The 25,895-nt window shown below is 46.1% G+C and overlaps 1 protein-coding gene across 11 annotated transcripts in view; it reads right to left on the bottom strand.

Annotated features, from left to right (window-relative positions):
* Positions 1-25,895, bottom strand: part of fbrsl1 (fibrosin-like 1) — a 349,667-nt gene that overhangs the window by 165,635 nt on the left and 158,137 nt on the right. For 9 of the 11 annotated variants that reach the window (XM_079690032.1, XM_079690031.1, XM_079690041.1 and 6 more), the window contains exons 3-4: positions 19,446-19,547; positions 13,982-14,017 (exon numbers count right to left, since the gene is read on the bottom strand). In XM_079690032.1, coding sequence (XP_079546158.1) covers positions 13,982-14,017; positions 19,446-19,547 — 138 coding nt within the window. The remainder of the gene's footprint in view (positions 1-13,981; positions 14,018-19,445; positions 19,548-25,895) is intronic. The other 2 variants (XM_079690038.1, XM_079690039.1) reach the window with 1 other exon arrangement.

Raw genomic sequence — 25,895 nt, 5'->3', positions numbered from 1 at the left:
GATATGGCAGCAGTCATCCACATGGTGCGCCCCACAACAGCAAAGACATTCAGCGAGTATGTCTTGCTCAACATTACACCATTTCTGGAGGCCCAAATGACAACTAGTACCCACCGCATTGATGCTGTATGGGACAACTACCCAGAGGAAAATAACCTAAAATATCTTACACAGAAACGGCGTGGGAATGGTTCACGGACAAAAGTCGGTGATGGTAGCACTCCAATCCCTAAGCATGAATGGAGTGGCTTCCTAAAAAACGAGGACAACAAAAAGGAGCTCTTCTCGTTCATCAGCACACAGATCTCAAAGAATGACATGCGTGGAAAGCTCCTTCTGACTACCCACTTTGAGACTGTGCTCTCCAACATGCCTTGTGATGTCACAAAACTACAGAAGTGCAACCATTCTGAGGCAGACACCAGGATCCTCCTGCATCTGGCACATGCAGCAGAGCAGGGTCATACAACAGCCTTTGTTCGCACCGTAGACAGCGATGTTGTCATTTTGGCAATCCGGTTTTTCGAGACCCTTGGCCTAACGGAGCTCTGGGTGGGTTTCGGTACTGGTCGAAAATATCGTGACATACCAGTCCATACCATCTACTCTGATCTCGGTCCATCAAAGTCATTGGCACTACCCCTCTTCCACAGCTTAACAGGGTGTGACACAACTTCCCAGTTTCTTGGATGTGGCAAGAAGACAGCTTGGGCAGCCTGGAGAAGCATACCAGACCTCACCAACACACTAGTTGCTCTCACAAACACCCCTGACCTCTTCAGTCTTGAGTCTGTGCATATGCAGAACATTGAACGATTTGTCGTGCTCATGTACAGCAAGGGGTGTGGTGCAGCTGGTGTCAATGAGGCCAGACATTGCCTCTTCACCACTGGAAGTAGATCCCTGGAAAACCTCCCACCTACCCAAGCTGCACTGTTCCAGCATGTCAAGCGAGCGCTACTGCAGGCAAGTTTCTACTGGAATCAGGCAACCTCGGTCCAGCAGGAAATTCCTGACTTCAGTGAGTGGGGCTGGCACAAAGATGGCACTGGCACATGGCAACCACTGTGGACCACTCTTAGTGATGCATCAGCAGCATGTGACCTTCTTGTGCGCTGTGGCTGCCTCAAGGGATGCATGGGAAAGTGCAAATGCCACTGTATCGGTGTCCGATGCACAATCCTCTGCAAATGCGAAGGTAGGTGCCTTAATAATGAAGATGACAGCCAGTAACTCCACACCTTGCAAGGGATGGAGACACAAAGAATGTGAAAGACAACATTGTGATCTAACTTTTTGATTTTAGCAAGTTTTACGGAGTAACTATTTTGATTACATTGTCCCCTACTGTTGTTTACTGTTGTTGAAGTTGGACTTGTATTAGTTTGTTGTTTATAATAAACAATCTACTGTTTTGAGTTGTGAAACATTGATATATATACAACTACAACTTATAATGGAAAAAAATAACTTTTTGGGGGTAGCATCTGGCATGGCGCACCAGAAATACCGGATTTTACCCCAATATTACCTTTATGTACTAACTTTGATGAGTAAACTTGACCTTGAGGGGTAATCTTGACCTCAAATCATTAAAATAACACCAGAATCAGATTCTACGACCCAGAAACCCCCTAAAAAGTGGTATTATTTATGATTCTATGACTTTCCGTTTTTTTCGGGTGGCAGCCATATTGGATTGCGCAATATGGCAGTACCATGGGGCGCCAATCTTGGCACCCATCTTAAAATGATTAAGTACGGTGTGGACAACATCTGTACCAAATTTGGCGAATTTGCGAGAATCTGAACCAAAAAATCCCCTAGGCCCCCGACTAAAAGAGAGTCTTAGCACCATCTGGCACGGAGATGGAGGTGAGGATTTACATAGAGTGTGGTCAAACATGGCAACTGTGAGGAAGGGCTGAACAGCACATGAAGAATACTGGATATCATTACATTACATGTCACTTGTTAGACACAAGCAACTTACATACTCAATACTGTGGACAATCCCCACAGGAGACATTTGGGGTGAAGTGTCTCAGGGACACAACGACATGCTGACTGCAGTGGGGTTTGAACCTGTGACCCCCTGATCCGAACACCATTGCACTAGTCCACTGTGCCACACGCCTCCCATCAGAAACATGTACCTTTAAGTGTTAACTGGTGTCAACATTAAAGCGGTAGCTACCCCTTCACGTAAATATGTACAATTGTCGGACTTTAAGGCAATAACTCGGACATCATAAAAACAAAGGTGAAAGGTTATTATTACGGTTGTCATGCATTGTCCTTTTGACAACACCACACATACAGTATATTGGTTTTATCCACCGCAAACTACAAGTAAATACTAGTGTTTTAAACCTGTGATTCATCATGATTATTCAAAGATTATTATTGTGAATAACGTGGTCGAATGTTGTTACTAGTTGTTGCATATTCAGTTGCGTGAATTTAAGTCTTGAAGCAACATTATGTTATTATATGTTATTATATATTTTATATATTATTATATTATTACAGGACCGCCTTTTTCCACCTCAAAAACATTGCCCGTCTCCGCCCGTCACTCTCCCCCTCTGCTGCTGAAACCCTGATTCATGCATTCATCACTTCACGACTCGACTACTGCAATAGCATCCTCTATGGCATACCATCCAACCTCCTCAATAAACTCCAACATATCCAGAACTCTGCTGCCCCCCCCCCCTCACCCACACCCGCTCCCGAGACCACATCACTCCCATCCTCCAGAACCTCCACTGGCTCCCCGTCCGTCAAAGAATCCACTTCAAAGTCCTCCTCATTACTTACAAAGCCCTCAACAACCAGCCCCCCCCCCCCCCCCCCCCCCCCCCCTACCTCACAGACCTGCTGCACCACCACACCCCTTCCCGCAGCCTCCGCTCATCAGAAGCCAACCTCCTATCCATCCCCACCCGCACCAATCACCGGACCTGGGGGACAGAGCCTTCTCCGTCGCTGCCCCCCTCCCTCTGGAACTCACTCCCACAACCCATCAGAGACTGCACCGACCTCACCACCTTCAAAACACTCACCTCTTCAATCTGGCTTTTCATGTGTGATTGTTTTTGTATTATTTGACTTTAACTTTAACTATATATTTGTTTGTTGTTCCTTTCCTCTCTTTTCTTTTCTCTTCACTATTATCTGTAAAGCGTCTTTGAGCACCTGTAAAAGCGCTAACAAATTACATCTATTATTATTATTATTATTATTATTATTATTATTAACATTATGTTATTATTTTTAGTTTAAAATAGTAGCTCAAAACCATTTTTGATGACTTCCCTGACTAACAGTTGTTGCTTTAAATGTGATACACAAACGACTTTCTTTCAGTTTTGCCTTCACTTAATATGAATTGATTTGAATGTCCATAGCAATAAGTGTTTCAAATATGTCTGATTCTGGTACTTCCACTGTGTACAAGACTGCTGGACACTCTAGCTGTGACCCAGGAACTGCTCCACACTGAAAACCTCATCCAATTACGATTAAAGCTCCTTTATCTAAACACAAACTCCTCTCCAATCGCTGCAATCTGCCTGCCGTGTGTGAGGGCACGTAGGGGGGAAGTGGCAAAGCTGCAAAACCCCGGTGACAGACCTGCAGTCGCACATAGGCCTGTGTGTGGAACTGTGTGTGTGTACAGGTGTTAACCAACATGCTTAATCATGTAAAACGTTTCTCGGCAATGCAACCACCATCTAAATGCTGAGTGTCGGCGAGGGCGCGAGAGCACAAAGAGAAAGAAGAACAATCTGATAGGTGGAGGACAACAACATATATCTTCAACAACAAAGCAGGAAACTAGGCTGACAAAAACAGCAGGTCTCCCTAAGCTGGGCTCTGGCCTCTGGAGAAACCACAACACTGTCATTAACAGCAACTCTCCTCATAAACACACCGACGTCAGCTGGAGGTATAATTGCCCCTGCTTCTCCTGTAATCTTATACCTTACCTGCTGTTACAGGCAGACACCTTCTCCACCGAGAGAGACGAGGGGGAAGCAGGAGGGGTGCGTGTGTGTGTGTGTGTGTGTGTGTGTGTGTGTGTGTGTGTGTGTGTGTGTGTGTGTGTGTGTGTGTGTGTGTGGTGTGTGTTTGTGTGTGTGGTGAAGTTGGAGGTGGTGCTTCTGTACTGTCAGATACAAGGCAAAGAGAGAAAGGATACGAGGGGAAACACATGCCAGAAAATCAAATGAGTGTACGTTGCTCGCTGAAATCCCAGGAGCGAGGCTCAGGGCTCCGATGGAGGGGAATCGTGTTCTCTTCGTTGAGTGATTAGAAGACGAGTGGCAGTACATGACCTACTTAGTACAACTTTTTTTGTGCAGGTTTTTGGAAAAAAGGTACTTATGCGGGTAGAGTTGGAGAGGCGGGTGGGAGCTTAACCCTAATGCATTCATAGAAGTATTAAAGATAGCAGGAATAATTGCCAGAGGGTGTTTGTGAGAGTCTCTTCATCTCATGACCTCTCATACAGTCGTCCTCTGTGCTCCGGCTCTGCAGCCAAAAAGCACACACGAAGGATGCGTTTGATCCGACAGATATGCAAGGTTAAAATGCAAAATAAAAAATGAATTAAACATCATCTGACACGGGCTACAAGAGGAGGTTTTTGAGCAAAAAACGGAGAGGGAAAAAATGGATGAGGAACCAGCTAAATCTGTGAGTGAAAAAGGGAAAGCGTTTCCAGTTTCGTCTGCTCCGATCCAACACAGGAAATCCACTGAGGCCATGAAAGAGGAACACTTTAGCTGCAGAAATGGGCCTGCCTCTGGCTCTTCTTAATTTCAGGCTTTGCTTGCTGGGCGTCGGAGAGCTCTTGTGGGTTTGCGATGAGACCCGCAGGCCTTTTGTCTCATCAGTAGAGGTTCTGCCTGGCGCCTGAAGCGTTCTGTTGGCGCACGCCTTTTGTTCTACCTCTCGGTTCGAGATTTGGTCACAGGTCGCGGATTACAGGCTGCTATCACAGGTGCGCCGCTGTTTGTTCCCCCGCAACAACTGAGACGAGAGACGGGGCACTGCATCTCCACATCAGAGTAAAGGAGGTTTGTTATGAAGAAGAAAGAGTAAAGAACAACCGAGACATGTGTTGGGAAAAGTTCTTCTCTTTTCGAGCCCAAACTAAAATGGCTTCCTCTGAATTCCTTGAGGGATTTTGGCATTGCTGCAAAGCCTGCTTCTTCAAATGACACAGACTAATATTACACTTGTGGCGCTGAATTAATAAGCTGCAGCGTGATAAATCTCTATGAGTTATTATGTTCCCTCCAGTGTATAATCAAGTAGAATGAGAGTGGGAGAGAGGGAGTCAGACAAAGGGAGATTGGACGAGACAGAGACATAGGATTGAGACTCAGTGGACGAGACCCTTTCTCTCTGCACAGCTGAATGGACAGGCTTACATAGTTCTGAATGAGAAGTGTGAAACAGTCAGCCGCAGAAATCAGTGGGTGTTATGTTCAGCAGAAGGAAGGCGATTCAAAAAGTTCACTGTGCAGCGCGCCGTGAGATATGACATATGGAACTGCCAAAACACAACGAGCAGACGTTCTCCCCCCCCCAAAAAAGAAAAAGCTTTATTTCTTTTGGAGCCACGAATTCCCCATAAGGATGGGTTTATGAGAATATCACACCTCTATGGAAGTCTCATCCCACGATCCACAGGAGGCTCAGCTCCCTCCTGCCTGCTTATGGTGGGCTGCCATCACATTCATTCCCCGTTCCCAGATAGATGTTTGTAATTGGAGCTTTAATTTATGATCGGGCCTTGGTGCGGGATAATGATATGGAGCATTGTAATTTGCTGATGCAAATTGTACGTTATAATGGGGAGCCATAAAAGCCCCGGCAACATCTCGGAGACTTGCCAAACACCCTGAGCGTTCATTACAGCCCTCATTAAAACATCCACGTCGGCGTTGGGAGCTCTTACAAATGGAAGGAGCATGTAATTGCTGCTTGATTGTGGTATATGTAACATATGATAAAGTGGAATTACCACTTTATTTGTCTACAGTGTCCGTGAAACTTAATGGGGAGAAAGCCCGCAGTAAACAAATCCTCCGAGCTTTGTTTGATTGTTGCATTATAGGGCTATTTGTTTAAAGTGGGGCAAATGTGAGTTAGGGGACGCCGCGGTGCATCCAGGACAAACTAAGACTGATGATAATCAAGGCTGGGCTTAGGGGGATAAAACTAATGCTTCTACCCACGAGAGCCCGCGTTTCATTTGGAAGAACTCCAACATGTGTGATAGCATAGAGCTTCGTCTGGGAATACATTAACTGGATTTAATATTAGAAAAGATCAGTATTGTTCTTTTTCATTACCAGCCAGCAAAGCTATCACCATACATTTGCTTTATAGGATGGAGGAACTAGATGGAAAAAAATGGTGAGAATGAACCATTGAAGTCGCCTCGCTGCTAGCTCTTTCCAATCGTTGATCTCAATTTGGGGCTAACGAACGGGGTCTGTGGACCGCGGCGAGGCTGAACGTCGCAGCTCTTAAGCAGCCTTAAGAGCAGAGCCAAGTGGCAAAAGCCATTAAGAGTTCATTTAGAACAACTGAACTATGCTGGGGCTGCTTTTTCTCTGAGGCCCCGGTCAACACTAATTCACAGTGTCCCCTTTTTATTCAAATGACCTCTCCCAGAGCCCTCTTTGAGCCGCTGCCGTTCTAATGCGTCTCCATTAGAACAATACACGACGGCTGAAATGAAGTCTCTCCTCCTTCTCTCTGAATGATGGCAGGCCTTCACTATCGGAGCTGTGTGTGCTCAGCCACTGGAAAAGGATTTTCAACCGCGCCATTCAGCTGGGGCCCCAGAAGCCTGAAGCCTTTATCTGCAGAACCGTTGATTGATGTGTTGTGGGCCCTGCTGTGGTTAACAGCAATTTTTATATGTTGCTAGCGGCAACAGCCCGGATCCCTGGCGCGCGGTGAGCAGCGGGGCCCGGGATCTGAAGCCGGACCGCACACAGGGATAAACAAATAGGTTCTTCAGCCCTCATAGAGAGGCCCCTGACAGGCACCAGGACAATGTCAGGGCCCCCACCCTCTCCTGCTGGGCGCTCTGCTCTCTTCACTAATTTCCACCATGTGCAGAGATACTGGTATGGAGACACCTGCACACCCTGAATGAGTGAGCAGAGTGATATGCAGAGACACTCACAAAGAGGCGGTTTATATACTGTACTGGGGGGGGGGGGGGGGGGGGTGTTATGGGTTTTCCCTTTCCTGTAGTGTTATTTAGGTTTTTGTGCATAAGGTTTGCAAAGGCTAAAATCCATGTGTTTCCATCTTTTGTTTACTCCAGGAACATAATGACATCACTAAGTAAAACTCACGCTTCTATTGGCTAGTGCTCCGACACATTTTACGTGATAGGCTAAGGGGCGGGACATCTCTAAGCGGTTGACCAATCACAACAGAGCCGGCAAGCTAACCAATCAGAGCAGACTGGGCTCTGGTTTCAGACAAAGGGTGAAAAGAGGTGCTGCAGCACAGGCAGTATAAGAACAATAAAGAGCTTTTTGAGCATTAAAGCATGGAGACATGTCCCAGTAGAGACAATACATACTGATATACACCTGAACATCAGCAGGAGAGAACTCTTTAAATTAGAGACACTACATACTGATATACACCTGAACATCAGCAGGAGAGGACTCTTTAAAGTAGAGACACTACATACTGATATACACCTGAACATCAGCAGGAGAGGACTCTTTAAAGTAGAGACACTACATACTGATATACACCTGAACATCAGCAGGAGAGGACTCTTTAAAGTAGAGACACTACATACTGATATACACCTGAACATCAGCAGGGGAGGACTCTTTAAAGTAGAGACACTACATACTGATATACACCTGAACATCAGCAGGAGAGGACTCTTTAAAGTAGAGACACTACATACTGATATACACCTGAACATCAGCAGGGGAGGACTCTTTAAAGTAGAGACACTACATACTGATATACACCTGAACATCAGCAGGAGAGGACTCTTTAAAGTAGAGACACTACATACTGATATACACCTGAACATCAGCAGGGGAGGACTCTTTAAAGTAGAGACACTACATACTGATATACACCTGATCATCAGCAGGAGAGGACTCTTTAAAGTAGAGACACTACATACTGATATACACCTGAAAATCAGCAGGAGAGGACTCTTTAAAGTAGAAACACTACATACTGATATACACCTGAACATCAGCAGGAGAGGACTCTTTAAAGTAGAAACACTACATACTGATATACACCTGAAAATCAGCAGGAGAGGACTCTTTAAAGTAGAGACACTACATACTGATATACACCTGAACATCAGCAGGAGAGGACTCTTTAAAGTAGAGACACTACATACTGATATACACCTGAACATCAGCAGGAGAGGACTCTTTAAAGCTCTGTATGCTGACAATGTGGTTGTGACCAAAAATAAAACCTTGCTGCAAAATGAATTCCAAGCCTAATATATCATTTACACCCAATTTCCTCCCGATTGCTGTGTTTAGCATTTAATCCAGTGAATCTGTGTCGTTTTGTTTAATAAAGCATGAAGCTCTTAATGGCTTCTATTATAATTAAGTGACATAATCCTTGTATTCGATAGAGATCTTGTAAAAAGCCTCGTCACTCAGACAGGGGAGTGCATTCGCCACGATGTGGAGGTTGTGAATGTCAAATCAATTTAAGAAAGGCTGTTTAAGAATGCACAAATGACTCTGAGACTGCTCTGTTTGGAGCGTAGACTAATTCACCGTTACATTTATGATTATGACAACGCGAGTAGTGGGGGTGGAAATGAAGAATGGGTGTGTCTCAGAGCTGCGAGCAGTCTCAAACAACCCGGCTGAGGTTTAACTCCCTGACATCACAGAGATAAAGCCTCCCCAAAAACAGACTAGTCAGATTATACTGTCACAGACAAAGCTCCATGCTTTTATCGTGCGTGAAAACATGAGCAGGCCTTGGGTGGTTTTAGAAGATGGGGGGTAGACGGAGGCACAATCGCTTCATCTGAAAGGAAAGGGAGGTGTGTTGTCTTGTCGCTTAGCTGAAACGCCTCCTCCTCCGTACAGTATGCAGCCCAGGGGCAGCGGCAGGCTGGGCAGATAGTTTCGCTGAGATTCTTTGACATTTCCCCGTCTCTTGCTGCCCCGTATCTCCCAGGCGCAGAGGGGGGATGTTGGATTCTTTATCAAGGAGCCCTGAGAGAGGATGATAAATCGCCAGAGCCCGGGCCAATCTCCAGTGGAACAACAAGCAGGTAGCAGAGCAGGAAACAAGGCAGAGATATTGTCTCCCAAACATAGCCCCGGCTGTAATGAAGCCGGCACAAAGCGGACAGCAGAGAGCCGGCCTGATACACAATTCCATATCCAGTCTTCCTCCCAGAGATAGTGAGTCTCAGTCCTGCTGCTACATATCGCTGTTGGACTCAACGAGCCAGAGATAAGCCCTCACCCCTGAACGGGGGATGAAGGGGGGGGGTGTGTGTGTGTGTGTGTGTGTGTGTGTGTGTGTGTGTGTGTGTGTGTGTGTGTGTGTGTGTGTGTGTGTGTGTGTGTGTGTGTGTGTGTGTGTGTGTGTGTGTGTGTGTGTGTTTATGTGGAGGGGGGAACTTCACGTCTAGAAATGTCAACACCTGGATAAACACATCGTGCTCTTATGGGAAAGTAAGTTAAGGTTGGTTATCCTACCAGTCCGTTTTTTTAGACCTATATATAACAATGTAAGGTAGGCCATATATTTGTTATGTTCCTAACACTGCTTGTTCTAATTGCATTCAATTTAAGTCATTTAGTTAACAGAAAATGACTGCCAACCACTTCTGGTATAATGCGGTTCATTGTGTATTTGTTGTGTAATTGCACATATAAGTACATGTATACTCGGTTTATGAAATGTTAGACGTGTTGCCCATTTGACAATAAATAGAGAGATACATGAACAGTGAATTATACATAAACACTTTAACTATTACTGTATGTTAGCCCTACATGTATAACCATGCTAAAGGGGCCCTATTGTGCTTTTTGGCTTTTCTCTTTCCTGTAGTGCAGCGCTCTCCAACACCGGTAGCTCGCAGGCAGCTTTTCAGTAGCTCGCCGCACAATTATCAGTTATTATTAGTAAGGTTCCTTATTGATTCCTTAACGTTTTTTTATTTTAGAATGTTTTCTGTCACGCGATTATCAAATTGGTCGGTGACGCAGAGATCAAGGAACATACGTGACAGCGGCACAGCAACACCCAACCCAGTCTCATGGCATTTCGTGTTCACCAACACGATTTTTAATCTATTGATTCGTGTTCACCAACACGATTTCCCCTTTTTTCACACGGACCGGTCTGCTTTCTCCACCAACACCAGTCCAGAACCAACAGCAGAAGGACCCGCTCTGAATGGCCCTGTCGCTGCGGCTCAGAGACACACAGGGAGGGATTTGTGTTTTTTGAAAAACACCCGTTATCGTCATGTCAGGTTTTTGGTGGATTTAATCAAGTATTGGATTGCAGATGAGTATGAATGTCCTCTTGCTATTTTCAGTTGATAAATACTTGTGTAAAGTTTGTGAAAGCAGGAGGAAAGCTTCCGCGATCACCGTCTCCTCCGTTCCTCCAAACCCCGCCCCCTCCCTGTAAATAATGGCTGATCGTGACCTGATACACTTTATTATTCACTTAATCACTAATTGAGATATGATGAAGCTATCTTAATCTCATACATTCATGGGATGTATGTAACAGCAAGACAGAGAATGTAAGTGAGCACCCAAACTATTTTTGTTTGTATTACACTCCTGTTGTTTGCTGTGTTCAGACTTCATGTGTGTGATGCCACATTCAAGACATTCAGTGTAATTCTTTTTAACAGCGGACCGTTGCTAGAAGCTGCAGCTAGACGGCAGAAGTATTAGTTTTTTGTTTTTGAGGATGGAACAATTTCACACACAGATATAGGGAGGCTAGACCTATACAATGGATTTATTATGGTTTATAATGTAATGTCAAGACGAAGAAGAAAAAGAAGAAGAAAAAGATGGCTGAACTGTTCAGTGTCAATCCTGTGGAGATCTCCAAAAATAGTGTTCAGCTTAAGTCTCAGCAAAACTCACAACATTTCTGGAGCCTTGTAGACCTAGAAAAGTATAAGAACATTCACCATGCAGCACTGAACATGTCTGCTTTATTTGGCTCTACTTTTTGAAGCAGCTTTTTCTGACATGAATGAAATCTAAATACAGAACAAGACTGACTGATGAACATTTAAATGACTATTAGAGTGAACCTAAGTGGGTACACTCCAGCATACACCTGTATGGTGGACTCCATGCAGTGCCAGTCACCTCACTAACTGTACAAAAGAGTGAGATGCTTGTAAAGTGGTGATTAAGGACATTTATGTGAATTGTCAGTGATGTACTTATTATGAGGGCCATAGACATTTTTCGTTTTCTTGGACCTTAATGTGAAGTTAAGATTTTTGCTAAGCTTTAGGTATTGCAATTTCACACGTGTACAAAAGTAGCTTCATACAACTGATGAGGGCTATGTGAATAAATGTAAGCGATGTGATGCAAGTGGCCACTTTCATTTTGTCAAAGTAGCTCTCAGATGAAGAAAGGTTGGAGACCCCTGCTGTAGTGTGTTATTGGTTTATGTGCATGTGAATGGTCTGCAAAGGCTAACATCGCAAAGCCCCCTCTAGAGGGAACTGTATACTACACATCAATGGCCAGTATTTGTATTTATCTAGTTATTTATTTGACTTATTTGAATCTGTTATACCCTCAAAACATTCAAATAAGGACATTACAACATTTAAAATCTGCAATGAACCGCTTGCTTTGATATATTTGCTACAGCCTGCAGAATCTTTTATCAGTATTTTAGACATCCAAAGAAGAAAATAAGAGGAGACCGAGAACAAAGGCGTGATGAGGGTCATGTCATGTTTGCAGAGTGTGTGCAGATGATGAACTGTGTGGCCTTTTGCAAAAACAATGAGATGAATGAAACCAAACCAGCAGACAATGCAGTCTGCCAAATAATGATACTGCATTATAAAAGTCTTTTCTGTTTCCAAACACTCCAATTTCCCTTTCTCATGAGTCTGACATTAAAGCCCGGAGATTTCCTTTACATTCTGGTGTACACCATTCAAACGAGGCCATTCGAGCCTGGCAGGCCACATAGGAAGGGAGACATATGGAAGCGTAAACAAGAAGGAGGCGTTATCTCCCATAGATGTAGAAAACAAACTGTCAGAAGAGATTTACGTTTTTAATTTCTTACTTCATAGTGACAGATAGCCAGCCCCCATCCGACGACTTGATTTCAGAGCGATGGCGATCAGTGCTAGGGGCCAATCAGAAGAAGGCTTTGGTCGTCCTATTTGGGGCCGACGGGACTTCCTATGGCTGTCCCCGCCCTTTTGACCCTTCCCACATCACACACAGCCCTCCACCCACATCCATAACCTCTTCCTGAAGCCATAACGCTGGCCTCCTCCTCCCATACCTACTCAGCCTCTGCCCCGCTGATCCCTGGGGCCCATTCTACCCACAACCCCCCCTCTGAAACCATCACACTGTAAAGCCTGAAGCACTTACAGATAAGGAGAGACCCCCGGAAATCAAGCGTTCTGCAGCAGAGCAGATTGAGAGTCAGAGCTCAGCACCGGGAGGAGCCCGCAGGCGGGAGATAGCACCATCGCATCGCCCGGGAACAACTTCCTGCCCCTTCGAATCGTGGACTTTCCTCTGCTTGCACACTATACCGACGACCCCACAACACCCAGCCCCCTCCACCTCTGCCCTCTGACTCCTTCCTTCCTCGTTCGGATGAAGAGAAGGCCTCGCTCCCTGACGACTCAAACTGACAGCTCGAGCCAAAGGGCTTTCGAGAGCTTTTCTGGAAGGCCTTGTTTGTTTTCATCCATCTGTGAGTACGCGGCCGGCGGGGGAATAGGAATGTGACATGTTCTATTAAAACAAAATGTAAAAGATAGCACAGAGATCAAGGTCTTTTGAAGTGAAGCTTTGTTCGGCGCTTTATCTGCGGTCCTTTGAGGCAGATTAACGATGACAAACCATTTATAGTTGTTATGTTTTGTCGGGATGATTGCTTCCAAGCTGCAATAAGAACTGCCATATGCCACTCATCAGCTAAAAGTAGCACACTTTAAAGAATGTTCCTCTTATTAGCTCCCCTTTAAGCAAAGGACGACTGCTGTCTCGATTACCCAGAGACGAGACACATCTTCGAAACAATGGGAGGGGCGGAGCACAACTTTACGGTGTGGAAGAGGCACCGGGGCGAGGCAACAGATGCTATCAACGGATAAAAATAGTCCTGCGCCGACAAATTGTGAGCTAGCGTATGTTTGAAAGGATTGGGCTGACGTTTTCCAAGACATCACTAAATATTCCTCGCGGGCACTTTTCCCTTGAAGAATGGCAGGAACCATGTAACTGACTCACTAGCTGTTTCAGGCACATCATTAGACATGTTTAACGGCTAAAGTTGTAAATGTAGACGCAGTTCTGTGGCGCTGAGGCATTGTTTTTATTGCTTAGCCTTAAAGAGGCTTTCAGGCATATTGTCGTATATGAGCAAAAGGCTCCTCGATTGACAGTCACTGGAGGAAGACATAAAACTCTGACAGGCAAACTGCAGCACCGGCGGACAGCGCTGATCGATGCCAATAAAACGAGGATCTTTTTTCCGCCAAGGTAGCGCAGGACACCTTCCCGCAATTTAATCAGTCAGTCAGCCAGAATTAATGTTCCTAATATCATGATTTCTCCATTACTCTATTTAACATAATTAAAATGTCGAGCGCCGGGGCCATAAAGCGGGTCGTTGGAGATTGTAATTCTGCCGTAAAGCCATGAAGCATGAAAATGCCACTTACCGAGTAGCCGCGGCCTGACAGCGAGTGAGGGGAGCTCTGTGGGGAGAGAGAGGAGAACAGGGATGACCTTTAAGGAGCGTTTCACTCGCTGACAGAGACATGATGAAGCAGCGCCGCTTTAATATCAATATTCACGTTAACCTTTTACCCGCCCCGCCATGTACCCCACGCCTGCACACATCACTCCCGCACACTCTGGCCTCAGCCATGGGGGTAGCTGAGCAGCTCCCGATCTAAAAGGCAATCACTCACGTCCTGTGGGGGACTTCATTGAGTCCTCAAAGAAATAAACTGTGTAAAACCTGAACTATTTGGTAAAATTATAGTGAGAATTGTGAAAAATTGTCATTGGTGCTCTAAAAATGCATTTAAAGCAAAGTGTATTTGCAGTGCTTAAAACATGTTATAGCGACCCAACCTCACATCTTTACATATATAAGCTACTTTGGTCTATGGCGCAAAACATAGTCTCACAATAATCCCCTAACTCATTTGTAATGGCCATTCGATGTCACATGACCTTTTAAGACCTTTTTTAAGACCCTCTCCATACATTTTAAGACCTCATCGCCACTTGGAGTTCTAACCGGTTACCTTGGCGACACACTTCACCTCACATTGACTATATACAGTATTGATTGTCCTTCCTCCTTATCTTCCAACCATTTGGACGCAGACTTGCATTTCCCCATAACGATGTTGCTTAGCAACCGGCGTAAACGGGCCTTCGCGCGCTATCAAGCAGTGAGCGTGCGATGTCCTGTTCAGATGACGTCAAATCCAACGGGATCCAAATCCACTACACACCTACGCCATGATTACATTCAGACACACTGTAGAATACAACCTCTTTGGACCATTTAGATACTTATTGAAAACAAGCTACAAAATGTAATACCTTGGAAAATGCCCTTTAATACTTTTTGATAGCCTTCATTTTCGCTAGATTGATTTATCAACTTTTAATACTTTTTAAGACCCCGCGGACACCCTGCAGGATCGTCAACTTTCAGTCAATGAAATTAACAAAGATGCTATGAATGCTGCTATCGCTTAAACCACCTTCTCAAACTTCTTAAAAAACCTGAGACAATTTCCATTGTAACTATCAAACTAAACACACTGAACAAAGATTCTTGCAAAAAATGTCATCAAAGCAAAAGTTTCCTGAAGTACAGAATTTTCCAGCTTTGTGGTTTTTTTCTGACCAAAACTGTGACATGGACACTGGCCATTACAAATGAACAGGGGGGGAAATCAAGATTTTCGGACAATGACGCAGATTGTCGTAGTGGCCGAACAGCGGTTCTACGTGTCAGTCCGTGAGGATATTGGACCTATAAAAGCTTTTTCCCATTGACTTACAAACACTTGAATAGCCTGAATCATTAGGGTCCAATGGCTGCTAAATGCACTACAGGTATACAGGTATTTCTGCTTTTACATACTCAATAGTGTGGGCAACTCCCACAGGAGCAATTTGGGGTGAAGTGTCTCAGGGACACAACGACATGGTGACTGCAGTGGGGTTTGAACCCTGATCCCAACACCAACGCACAACCCACTGCGCCACACACCTCCCACATGCCACATATGTACATTTCTGGGGAAAATAGGTAGCCATTTAAAAAATTTCGAGGCGTTATTTTGAAGCTACTACGTTTGACGCTATGGAGAAACGTAGCAAATACACGTTACGATGCGAACCTGACTCAGAGTTAATGACCCATTATAATCTTTGATGGTTAAAAACGAGTCAGATTGTTTTATAGATTGCAGTGCCGCTCAAGATTAACTGTCACTATTTATTTCTTTGAATTGTTTCTTTGCCTTTAAGAGTGCCATCTGACATTGATAGACACATGGGAGTAAATCCATCACCTGCACCCGTAGACGAACTGATAACACATATAAAACCTTGATAGAAAAATGATTGTGTTGAGAGTGAGTAGCAGCTTATGAACGCTGCTAGCCAAAAAATAATGGCTTCTCTTCTTTTTCCATCTCATAATTTCCCGGCATTTGTTTTGCAAGAGCATCAACAGGCAAGACATCATTTCTAAAATGCTTTATATTCTCTCAGGCAAAAATATATTACGTTTTGTTCAGGCTATGACGGCAATGCATCTTAAAATGTAATCTTACAATATAAGCTGTTTCATTTAAAAATAATGTCGGCCGCATTCTGCAAACAAGCGTTCTTCATTTTGAATCAGCCCCGATAAATATCTCTTTATGCGTTTAGGGAGGTATTTTGGGCCGTCAGACTCCTCCTGTGTTTCTAATGCAGTCCTCTGAACGCTGAACAAGAACAGGATGGAGACAGAATAAGCTTGAGTTTGGTTCTGTCCGTCAGAGCCCAGCACGAATACCAATCTCCAAATCCCTCCCTCCACTTCCACTTTTCACTTCTTTTATTCTCCTGTCTAGATTGGCAATTTCTCCCCCCCTGGTCTCTGGAGGGGACTTTTCTGCTAGACCAATTTCATCCATAGGTCCACCTTCAATCCGAGCGTCCTCCCCCACACCTTCGCCGCCACCTCTCTTGTTTTGCACCCTCCCGACACCCCTCATCCTTTTTCCCACACCTGCTCTAAGGCCTCGGCCCTCATCAACGCCTCTCTGCCCTCTGATTCGCAGGACGCCTCCCGCCGTGACGATTAGGGAGGAGTCCCGCCGCGAACCGGAAAGCAGGCTCTGCGGGAATGAAAAGGCTATTCCCACTCTGCTCAACCTCTCTGAAACCACCGCGAGCAGAGAGAGGGAGAGGGGAGCACAATCTGGAGACACAAAGGGGTCAAAAGTGTGTACTAGTGAGAATGTGGCTTGTTGTCCGTGAGTGTGCATGTTGTGAGTGCACTTACATGCATGTGTGAGTATGGGCATAGGTGGTGGGAGGCCAAGGCCATTTGGAATTAGCCTTACTATGTAGAGTTCATTCAACTTGGAGCATTCTGAGCAGAAAGAGAGGCTTATTTAAATGATAATGAGGGACAATCCATTGGATTTAGTGCCAGTGAAGGGAGGGAAAAGAGGGGAGGGAAAGAGGGGGGGGGGATCCATTAAAACGCCAGCGGTTCATAAGCCATAGGGTCGGCATCCAGCTAAACACTCTCTCTTAAAAGCCATTATACATGGCTCTCAATGGATTTCTGCAGCGCTTAGGACTTCAAAAGGATTTAAAAACCCGCCCCAGAGAGGGAGTGTGGGGGAGGGAGCAGTGTGTGTGTGTGTGTGTGTGTGTGTGTGTGTGTGTGTGTGTGTGTGTGTGTGTGTGTGTGTGTGTGTGTGTGTGTGTGTGTGTGTGTGTGTGAGAGTGTGGGCGAGTGTGTGTGATGGCAAGAGGGATGGGGCGGATGCTGGCGGCATTTAAGGGTTAACTAAACAGCCCCGGAGAAGAGAAATGTTGCTAAATCCGCCCCCTAATCCTCTCCCCATTTCCATGCCCCCTCCTCCACTCGGCTCACTGAAAAAAGGAGAGTAAAAAGAAAATCACGGCGACAAGAGGGGAGGGTCCGGTCCATCTTCTCCCAACCCAGACTATTGGTTTTTGTGGATGAAGGAAGCCCAAGAGGGGGGCCAATCAGAGCGCGATGGAGCATGACGAAGGGAAGAGATGCATGTGAGGCCGATCAGGTGCTGGGTGGGTGGGTGTGGGTGGGAACAGGAGGGTGTCGGCACCACCACTGTTGCCCTCTCCTCCGCAGGACACAGATGAAGTGGAACCCCCCCCCCCCTTCTCATCCTCCACCACATCATATTTCCCTAATCCCTGTGTGGCTTAGTGCCGGGGCCCCGCTGCACCGCAGGCACAATTACCTAGTCAAAATAAACAGATAAAGACCCGACCATGGCAATGAACAAACAGCTTCCCCTGCAATTCTGTTTTTTTTTTTTTTTTCCAAACCCTGTGCTCCCAAATTGATGCATGACTGTTTTTAGAGGCGGGCAGGCGGGTGCGTCCACATTTGTCTCTATTTCCTTTGGCAGTAAGACAAGAGGAATCCATTTTACTCGTCGGCATCATTAGTTAAGAGCTTTTAAAAGCCGGGGAGCCACTTTGATGTGGTGGAGCGTGTTTTACGGAAAAATTAGCGGTGCTTTCACTGCGGTGGCGGAGACTTCACGGAGCTGGAAAAATAAGAAATATAGAGAAAAACTCGTTGTGTGAAGGCCTGGAATACAACAGCCCGCGGAGAGACGGACAGACGGACAGAAAAGAGGTGTATAAAGGTGAGAGGGGGAGACAGAGATGCCGTGGTTACAGCGATCAGCGTCTGTGCACCATTTATTTGGCAGCAGATTAGAGAGACATGCCACATCTAACACCGTCGGCGATTACAGCGTGCAATTTTCAACAGTGCCTCCGCCCCCCCCCCCTACTCTATCACCGCAACCACCATCACTTCCACCCTCACTAACTCCCCCCCCCCCCTCTTCTTCTGTGCTTGTCGTATATCCCTGTCAGAGCTGTCAACCGGCGTCGGTCTTTTATCTGACAAGCCCGCCTCTTCCTCCTGACTTTTTCATTAAAAGACAGCCTTTACACAGATTCAGGAGGAAGAGTGTGAGAGGAAGAGGGGGGACAGAGCACCAGAGAAGCAGAACAGCAGGGAGTAGAAAAAAGAGGAAGGAGATGGGGAAAAATTACGCTGGCTGATTTTGTTCTTACTCCAATCAAGCTGGATTTGCAATTGGAGTGCTGAATGGCTTAAAACAATGTATTTAATAAGTTCATTAAAATCCTTTCCCTCTACCATTTCACCCATTGCTGTAAAAAGCAGCTTTCCTTCCTCTCCTTTCTCTCCCTCTCCTCCTGCTGCTGCTTTCGTCAGCTAAATGAACAGTCTGATTGAATTTGGTTGAGTTTGGGAGGTCTGCTTGACAGGCATTAGTTAGGAAGCATATTTCTACATTCATTTAAAATGAGCCGCTTGGGATTTTCGCATAAATTCTCATTACTTCCCCCTGTATCTAAATTGCATTATTTCATCCCTCATGCTGCGCCGATGCCTGGCCTCCATTTTCCTTCGCCACTGACTTCCTCTAAATGGGTTAGCATATGGATGCCGGCGCGGCGGCGGCGATGATTGGAGCGCTTTCTTTAACTCGTTCCAGTCCGGGGTCGTGGAGGTCAGCCCACACCTGGCTGAACTGCGTTAGGTCATGTCTACATTTAACCGTGCCATGCTTAAATAACGCCAGGCCAACAAGGTGCTGCCGTGTGACTGGCTTAACCACTTCCTGTCTGTGTGCTACCAGCCAACCATCACATAGGGGATTTATGAGGTGATATCTGGAAACAGCAGGAACTACTGCACCTCTCTGATCTCAGCTTCAATGTTGCTGTCGCCCGCCCACTCTCTATTTCCAACCTCCCCCCGTCCTCGGCCTGTGAAAGTGGATATTCCTGCCCGCTGTCGGAGGTCCGTGGAGAGGGGAAAGGTCTCGTCCGACGACTTACCTCGTTGAGCTGCTCCTTGGAGTTGCTCCTGTGCGGTCGGCTCAGCTCCTTCACCGCCTCGTCCTCGCTCACTTTGACCGGACGTAGCATCAAAGGCTTGATCTGCAGGGGACACAGGAAAAAGGACATCTTAAAATCACCCCCTTGTGTCATGAACCACATTACTATGTTCATAATTAAGCAATATTCAAAGTATGTAATTCTGGTTTTTGTGTCAGAGTTTTATTTAAAAGCTGGCTGGATACATAAATAAAATGAAAGGTATTTTAAAGGCTTGATCTTCAGGGGACACAGGACATCTTAAAATCGTGTCCTTGCATCATGAACCCCATTACTGTGTTCATTATTTAGTAATATATCCTGTCAGGCAGTTACTTTTCAGGCGTTTAAGAGGTATTATCCTAAAAGCTGCTCTGATATAACAGTAAATCACTGCTGACTGGCTTATTACCTTAATACCAAGGCAAGGAGAAAGATTCAAACTGTTATATATTAAAAGACCATAGGCCAAAGTCGAGTGCTAGTTTCTTTCAGATGACATGAACAACATAGTCTTTTCTTTTGGGAACTTTGTCAAGTTTGTCAAAAAACAAAATAAAAAAACGTTTTTTCTACTGATCAACCAAAGGAAAAGCAGATAACATTCATCGTGTATGCATGGTTTTACGCTATCATAATTATTGAATTATTAAAATCGAATTTACTCTGATACCACTATACCAATAAAGCATTTTAAAAGTAGGTTATTCTGGTTTCCGTGTCAGAACCATATTTATTGGAATTTAACATCTCTGTAAAAACTGGCTGGATATATAAAAACAATTAAAGGTATTTTCTGACAAGTACCTTTGTTTGTGATTATTAACTATACATTGTATTGGTAGTCAAAGTGTGTAATTACATCTTGTTGGATTTTGCATTTGACCTAATGATTCTGTAAAGGGTTACATTCTTGATTGTTGATTATAACAGATTGTTTTTGTATGTACGTTGTGTTTACGTGGCAATAGTGCGGACATTTGTTTGACTGTTTATGCGTGGGCCCAAGAAAGAATAGCCAATGCTAATGCTAGTGCTCAAAGTAGTCCTAATAGACACAAAGAAGGATCTACATACTCCACAAGTATGGCATCTATGCATAACAACACAGTGCAGCTACAATGGATACAAGTGGATGTTAGTGGGCCCCCTCACAAAGTCAATGTGATGACTCAACTTGGTGTCAGTTTGTGCTTTGGCTAAATGCAAAGCAATGGCTGTAGCTAAAACACCTGCGACACCAAAGCTCAACCCACTGCTGCGTGTGAAGACATTAGTGCTTTCTTTCTGTTGACTATTGACATCTGTTTATCAATGTTATTTTACTATTACAAAACCACCTCCTCTACATATCACTTAGGTAAGACACACTATCCTCCCAGAACATATTTAGCATATACTGTATAATTATGCTAATGCAATAATAAGACACAAACACATCATCAGGTTGGCAACGCTAGCTAGAAGTATTTTTTTAATTGCTCGCCTTATCCTCCACACAGAAATATAAAATGTTCCTAAATATGAACCAGTAAAACCGTAGAACCGGGAAAAACGGATTCACAGCTGATTTCTGACTAAAATTCAAAATCCACTCCAAATTCAAAGCTAAGGCACATTCATTTGACCGCAGCTCTTTAGGTCATCACAAAGGCATTATGAACTAGAAGAAGACGATGCCGAATAAACAATATTTCCAAACCATTCAGAGAAATAAAGATCATGCTTTTGTTTTCTGGTCTTAATATAATAAAAAAAGATACACATAATAGCTATAGGTGCTTTGAATGTGGCAGTATTTTCCACCCATATCACAGTAACCCTAATCCAATCCTGGAAAGCTTGGTGTTTTGCAGGGCATCAAGACCCACAGTTGGCATGCATTCAAATTCCCAGCCAGATGGGAGGTTGGCGAGCTCAGCAAGGAAGACGATGAGGTGGTGAAGCAACAGCCAATCACAGACTCCCGTGCTGCTTCGCCACCTTGGAGTACAGTGGCGATGGCTGCGGGGTGTAATCTATTCGAGTATCAGTTTGTATGTAGCAGCTCCCCTGGTGGCGCACGGTGGCTGGCCCCCGTCTCCTGATCTCCACTGTAATTTAAGCAGATCACTGCTACAATTAACCTTTCCCGGTAAATATCAATTATGGCCCCCGGCTGGTTTAGAATTAAAAGGGTCATCAGCTAATCTGACAGGTCCTGTACGCTACCACCTGGCTGGGAGGGAGGAGAGAGTGTTTGCCTACCCTCGTGCCCACCAGCTCACATGCCAAGTCGACACAATTCCCTTTTAATTACCCTGGGCAGCCATGCTGATTGGCCAAGGGGCATTAGCAGTGCGCTGAGGTCAACAGTGACAGGACAGGGGTGGGGAGGAAGAGGAGGAGGAGGAGGAGGGAGCCGGCACCAAGCAATCAGGGTGTAGAGATGGAAGGAAGAGAAACCTGGCAGGTGGGCCTAATCAGGTTTGACTTCCACCTCCACATGCCTCTCCCTCTGCCTCTCGCGCTCTCTAGCTGTCAGCCTAATCACTCCTTGAATCTCAAAATAGATGGTGGCCTTTTTTGATTTCCTTCCCTCGCAAAGAGAGCAGCCCTTCTCTGCAGGCAGGCAGGCAGGCAGGCGGAGACAGAGGTACAGTCGCCGTCACGTCCCCGTCAAGTGCAGCCGTTGATTACTTTGTTTACCCAGCATCAGTGTTGCTGACAAATTCCTGAAGGCGCCCGAAGTGTTTCCGTCTCCTCCAGGGCCCGCGGCTGCATTAGCCAGTCAGCAATCAACTCAGCTATTGATCAGAGCACAGCGTCTAATTAGCCGTCGAGGTTAATGATGAAGCGCGCGAGGAACACTCCCCGAGCCGCTGATCAACGGGACAGGAGAGCAATTGATCTAGGCGGAAATTCACCAACTCTGACAAAAGATTGGCAACGCTGACTGCCTGTGATTAAGGCAGGGACTAATTTCCTGTCTGGGGAGGTGTTTAATTGGCCCTAAGCCCCCAACTGTACAGCTTTCATGTGTTGTTTTTTTCCTTTGTATGTACTCATTAATGTTAAAGGACAAGTTAGCGAGCTACAGGGCTAATGGTCTCTGCTGAGATCTGATTGGTTGCGAGAGGTGACAGAGTTCAAGGTCGTAATGCCTTTTCCGCTATGCTTGAGGTAATTTTGTGGGAAAACCTTGAGGAGTTCTTGGCCAACTGTGAGTTTTTTTGTGTTGATTTAGTTAGTTCACATTGAATAATTGACCTATGCAGTACTGGGACAAGGTTAATCAGGTTGAAGCAGTAAGTAATGTGGTTAATCTGTGTGTGTGTGTGTGTGTGTGGAAGGACCGAGGCGGTTCGACTTAAGACGACAGATAGAAGAGACGTGGAAAAACATAGCTAAGTAATGGCCTGTGTTTTACATGAATAATGTACTGGAAATTAGCTCCATTAGTCTCGGTATTGAACATGTCTGCAGTCCCTCTCTGGAGGCCGCCGCTCTGTGCTCTTTAATTATCTTCAAAGGGCCCTCCAGCATCTTAATTTCCCCCCAAGTTGAGTAGTGCCGACTTGGGTCTCCTCATTTATACTACTCTAACCCTGGGTGAAGCCACACGGCCCGCACTACTTAGAAAAGGCAAGTCAAGTCGACGGAGGCAGTCGTAGTTAACATGGACTCATGCTAGGCTAGGCTAACTCTCCTCTTATTTCCACTCTCCTTGCAGTGCGTGTCTCTCAGCAGCCTGTCAGCAGGGGTGATGCTTTTGTTGTCTTGCTCCTTTGATCCTACCTCCTTCACCTTGGAGGGGTTTTCAGGAGGAAGGGGGGGGGGCATCGAATGGTTTCCCTCCTTGAATAAGAGCTGTTAGTCCTGACCTGGCTTTTCCTCTCCTCGCTCCGGCCCCTCGTCTCCCCCTCGCCTGCCGTCACCTGTCAGCAGCGCTCAGGGAGGCAGTGCTTCAGCCTTGTCCCGGTGTCAATCCTTATTACCCCAGGACCCTGGACCTTGGCCCCAGCCCGCCCCCTTTTCTTTCCAGCTGCCTTGATGCTCGTCTCCTCAGCATAACCACGCTCCAATTTCTGCTCTACGGGCTTCCCATGTGCAGGGCGGGAGGAGAAGAGGGGCAAAACAGGGAGGGGGGGGGGGGGGGGGGCTGGAAAGGACGAATACAGATCCTTCCTCTAATTTGTTCTGAAAAGTGTCCTGCGCAAAGGACCCTCACCCCCATTAACCCAGCGACAGGCTGCTACCGCTGCTCAGGGAGGCATCAGCAGTATGTGTATGCATGCGTGTGTGTGTGTGTGTGTGTGTGTGTGTGTGTGTGTGTGTGTGTGTGTGTGTGTGTGTGTGTGTGTGTGTGTGTGTGTGTGTGTGTGTGTGTGTGTGTGTGTGTGTGTGTGTGTGTGTGTGTGTGTGTGTGTGTGTGTGAGGGGGGCTCGGTAGTGCGTCGGGCACCTCGGCGCTCAGTGCCCGGCTCCGGCACCGGCTCAATCTATCGGCTCATTATCCCCCCCGCCCAGTCTGGGGTGCAGACAAGTGCACTTTAGGGCCACAGGCCAAATTGATTCATCTGCCTTCATTTTCTTCAGGCTCAGAAGTGGCAGCTGCTCAGAGGCAGGGGGAAGGAGCTTTAAGATGGTGAGAGACAGAGCGAGGAGAGAGGGAAGAAGAGAAGGAGAGAGCCTGGGATGGAGTGAGGCGAAGGAGGGAGGCTTCAAGAGAAGGAGGTGTTCTTGGCTTTGTTCCTCTTCCATGTCTCATTTCACTTTTCTTCCTCGTCCTCTCTCTCTCTCACTTTACAGCACAACCAACACCTCCCTCCCTTGAAATAGCTATCAAGAAATGCACTCACTCCCCCTCCAAGTCCCAAGTTGGAAATTAGCCCAAGGACAAGCTAGTGGATTTACTACGGGGAGAGCAAATGGATTTTTGCTTTTATTTTGACGAGTCCCAGTGTATCCATTAAGCCTTTTAATCATACATTATTCATAGAGCTCGCCTCATAATAAATGACCACATAAAAGAGGTACACACATTACACACGGCCTAAAACGCCCCCATAACTCTCTCCCCGAGTGCACTCAGTGCCACGGCACATGTGTAAGCTGGTTCAGGAATATGAGCCAGTGAAATCGCAGAGAGATGGCGTTTCTGTTCCAAGTGTGACACCAGGACACGATCGGAGTCAGCAGATTAGAAGCAACATAAACGGGGCAGAGCAAACAAATTAGAGGGCGTGACCCCTCCGTCGTTCTGCATGTGTCCTGTGCACAGAATGGTACAAGGCTACACGGTGTAAAGCTAACGGGGGAGGCCGCCCAGCACTGTAACAAAGCAATCAACCTGAAAGTGGAGCCACTTCCTGGGCCTGATTCCCAGCCAACGCAGGCCTCAGGAGAGCCTGGGTGTCCCGCAGGGGCCCGTCTGGAACAGATGAACTGGGGAGAGAAGCACTCCCTGTGGGCCAGGGTCTCTCCAATCACTCTCACCATATGCCTCCTGGGGGAGTGAGGGAACAAGGCAAGAGAAGAGGAAAAAGGGGGGAGGAAAAGGGGGGGAAGGGAGGTGCACCTGCTCCAAAATACGAATCTATTCCTCAGCACCTGTCCCGAGGGTTCCCCGACACACACACACACACACACACACACACACACACACACACACACACACACACACACACACACACACACACACACACACACACACACACACACACACACACACACACACACACACACACACACACACACACACACACACACACACACACACACACACACACACACACACACACACACACACCTGTCAGCCAGGACCATAGGAACAGTATCTGCCCTGCACTGATAAGCACAAGGCCTTACAGCAGAACCCCCCCCCCCCGCCCCCTCCTCTCCCCCAACTCCCACTCCCCACTCCAAGGCAAGCATTTCTCAGAGCTACCAACAACAATTAGGCCGATGATGTTGAAATGCTAATGATGTTATTGGAAGGAAAGCAAGGGACCGGATGCAGTGGATGTTTGCTTTGCTCTTCATCGCTGGAGCCAACATTATGCAGATATCCCTTCTCTCTTGTCGCTCCGCAGGAAATGCAAAGCTTTGATTTCTGTGTACACTATTAGCGTTGAAAGCAGTTAGCGCGTTTCGCAAGAGATTTATGCAAGCTAACAAGAGAAATTCAAATGGCGTTCACTTCGGAGGATGTACTGTAATTCTTTGTCTACTCGATGTGATTATTTGCAAGCCAAAGTTCACTTTGACTTTCAAAAGAGAGGGCACATTCAAAGTGGCAGTAAAACAACTTCAGGTTTTGGTGCAGGCCGCTGGAAATGCCACATGGCAGTGGTCAGCAAAGCCTACTGGGGATTCAGAGGAAACACTTTGTATTCGGTCATTTCCAAGTATGTACATTGATGCTGTAATT

This window comes from Notothenia rossii, assembly GCF_949606895.1.
Source record: "Notothenia rossii genome assembly, chromosome: 6".
NCBI classification, from domain to species: Eukaryota; Metazoa; Chordata; class Actinopteri; order Perciformes; family Nototheniidae; genus Notothenia; species Notothenia rossii.
This window is presented reverse-complemented; position numbering and strand designations above follow the sequence as displayed.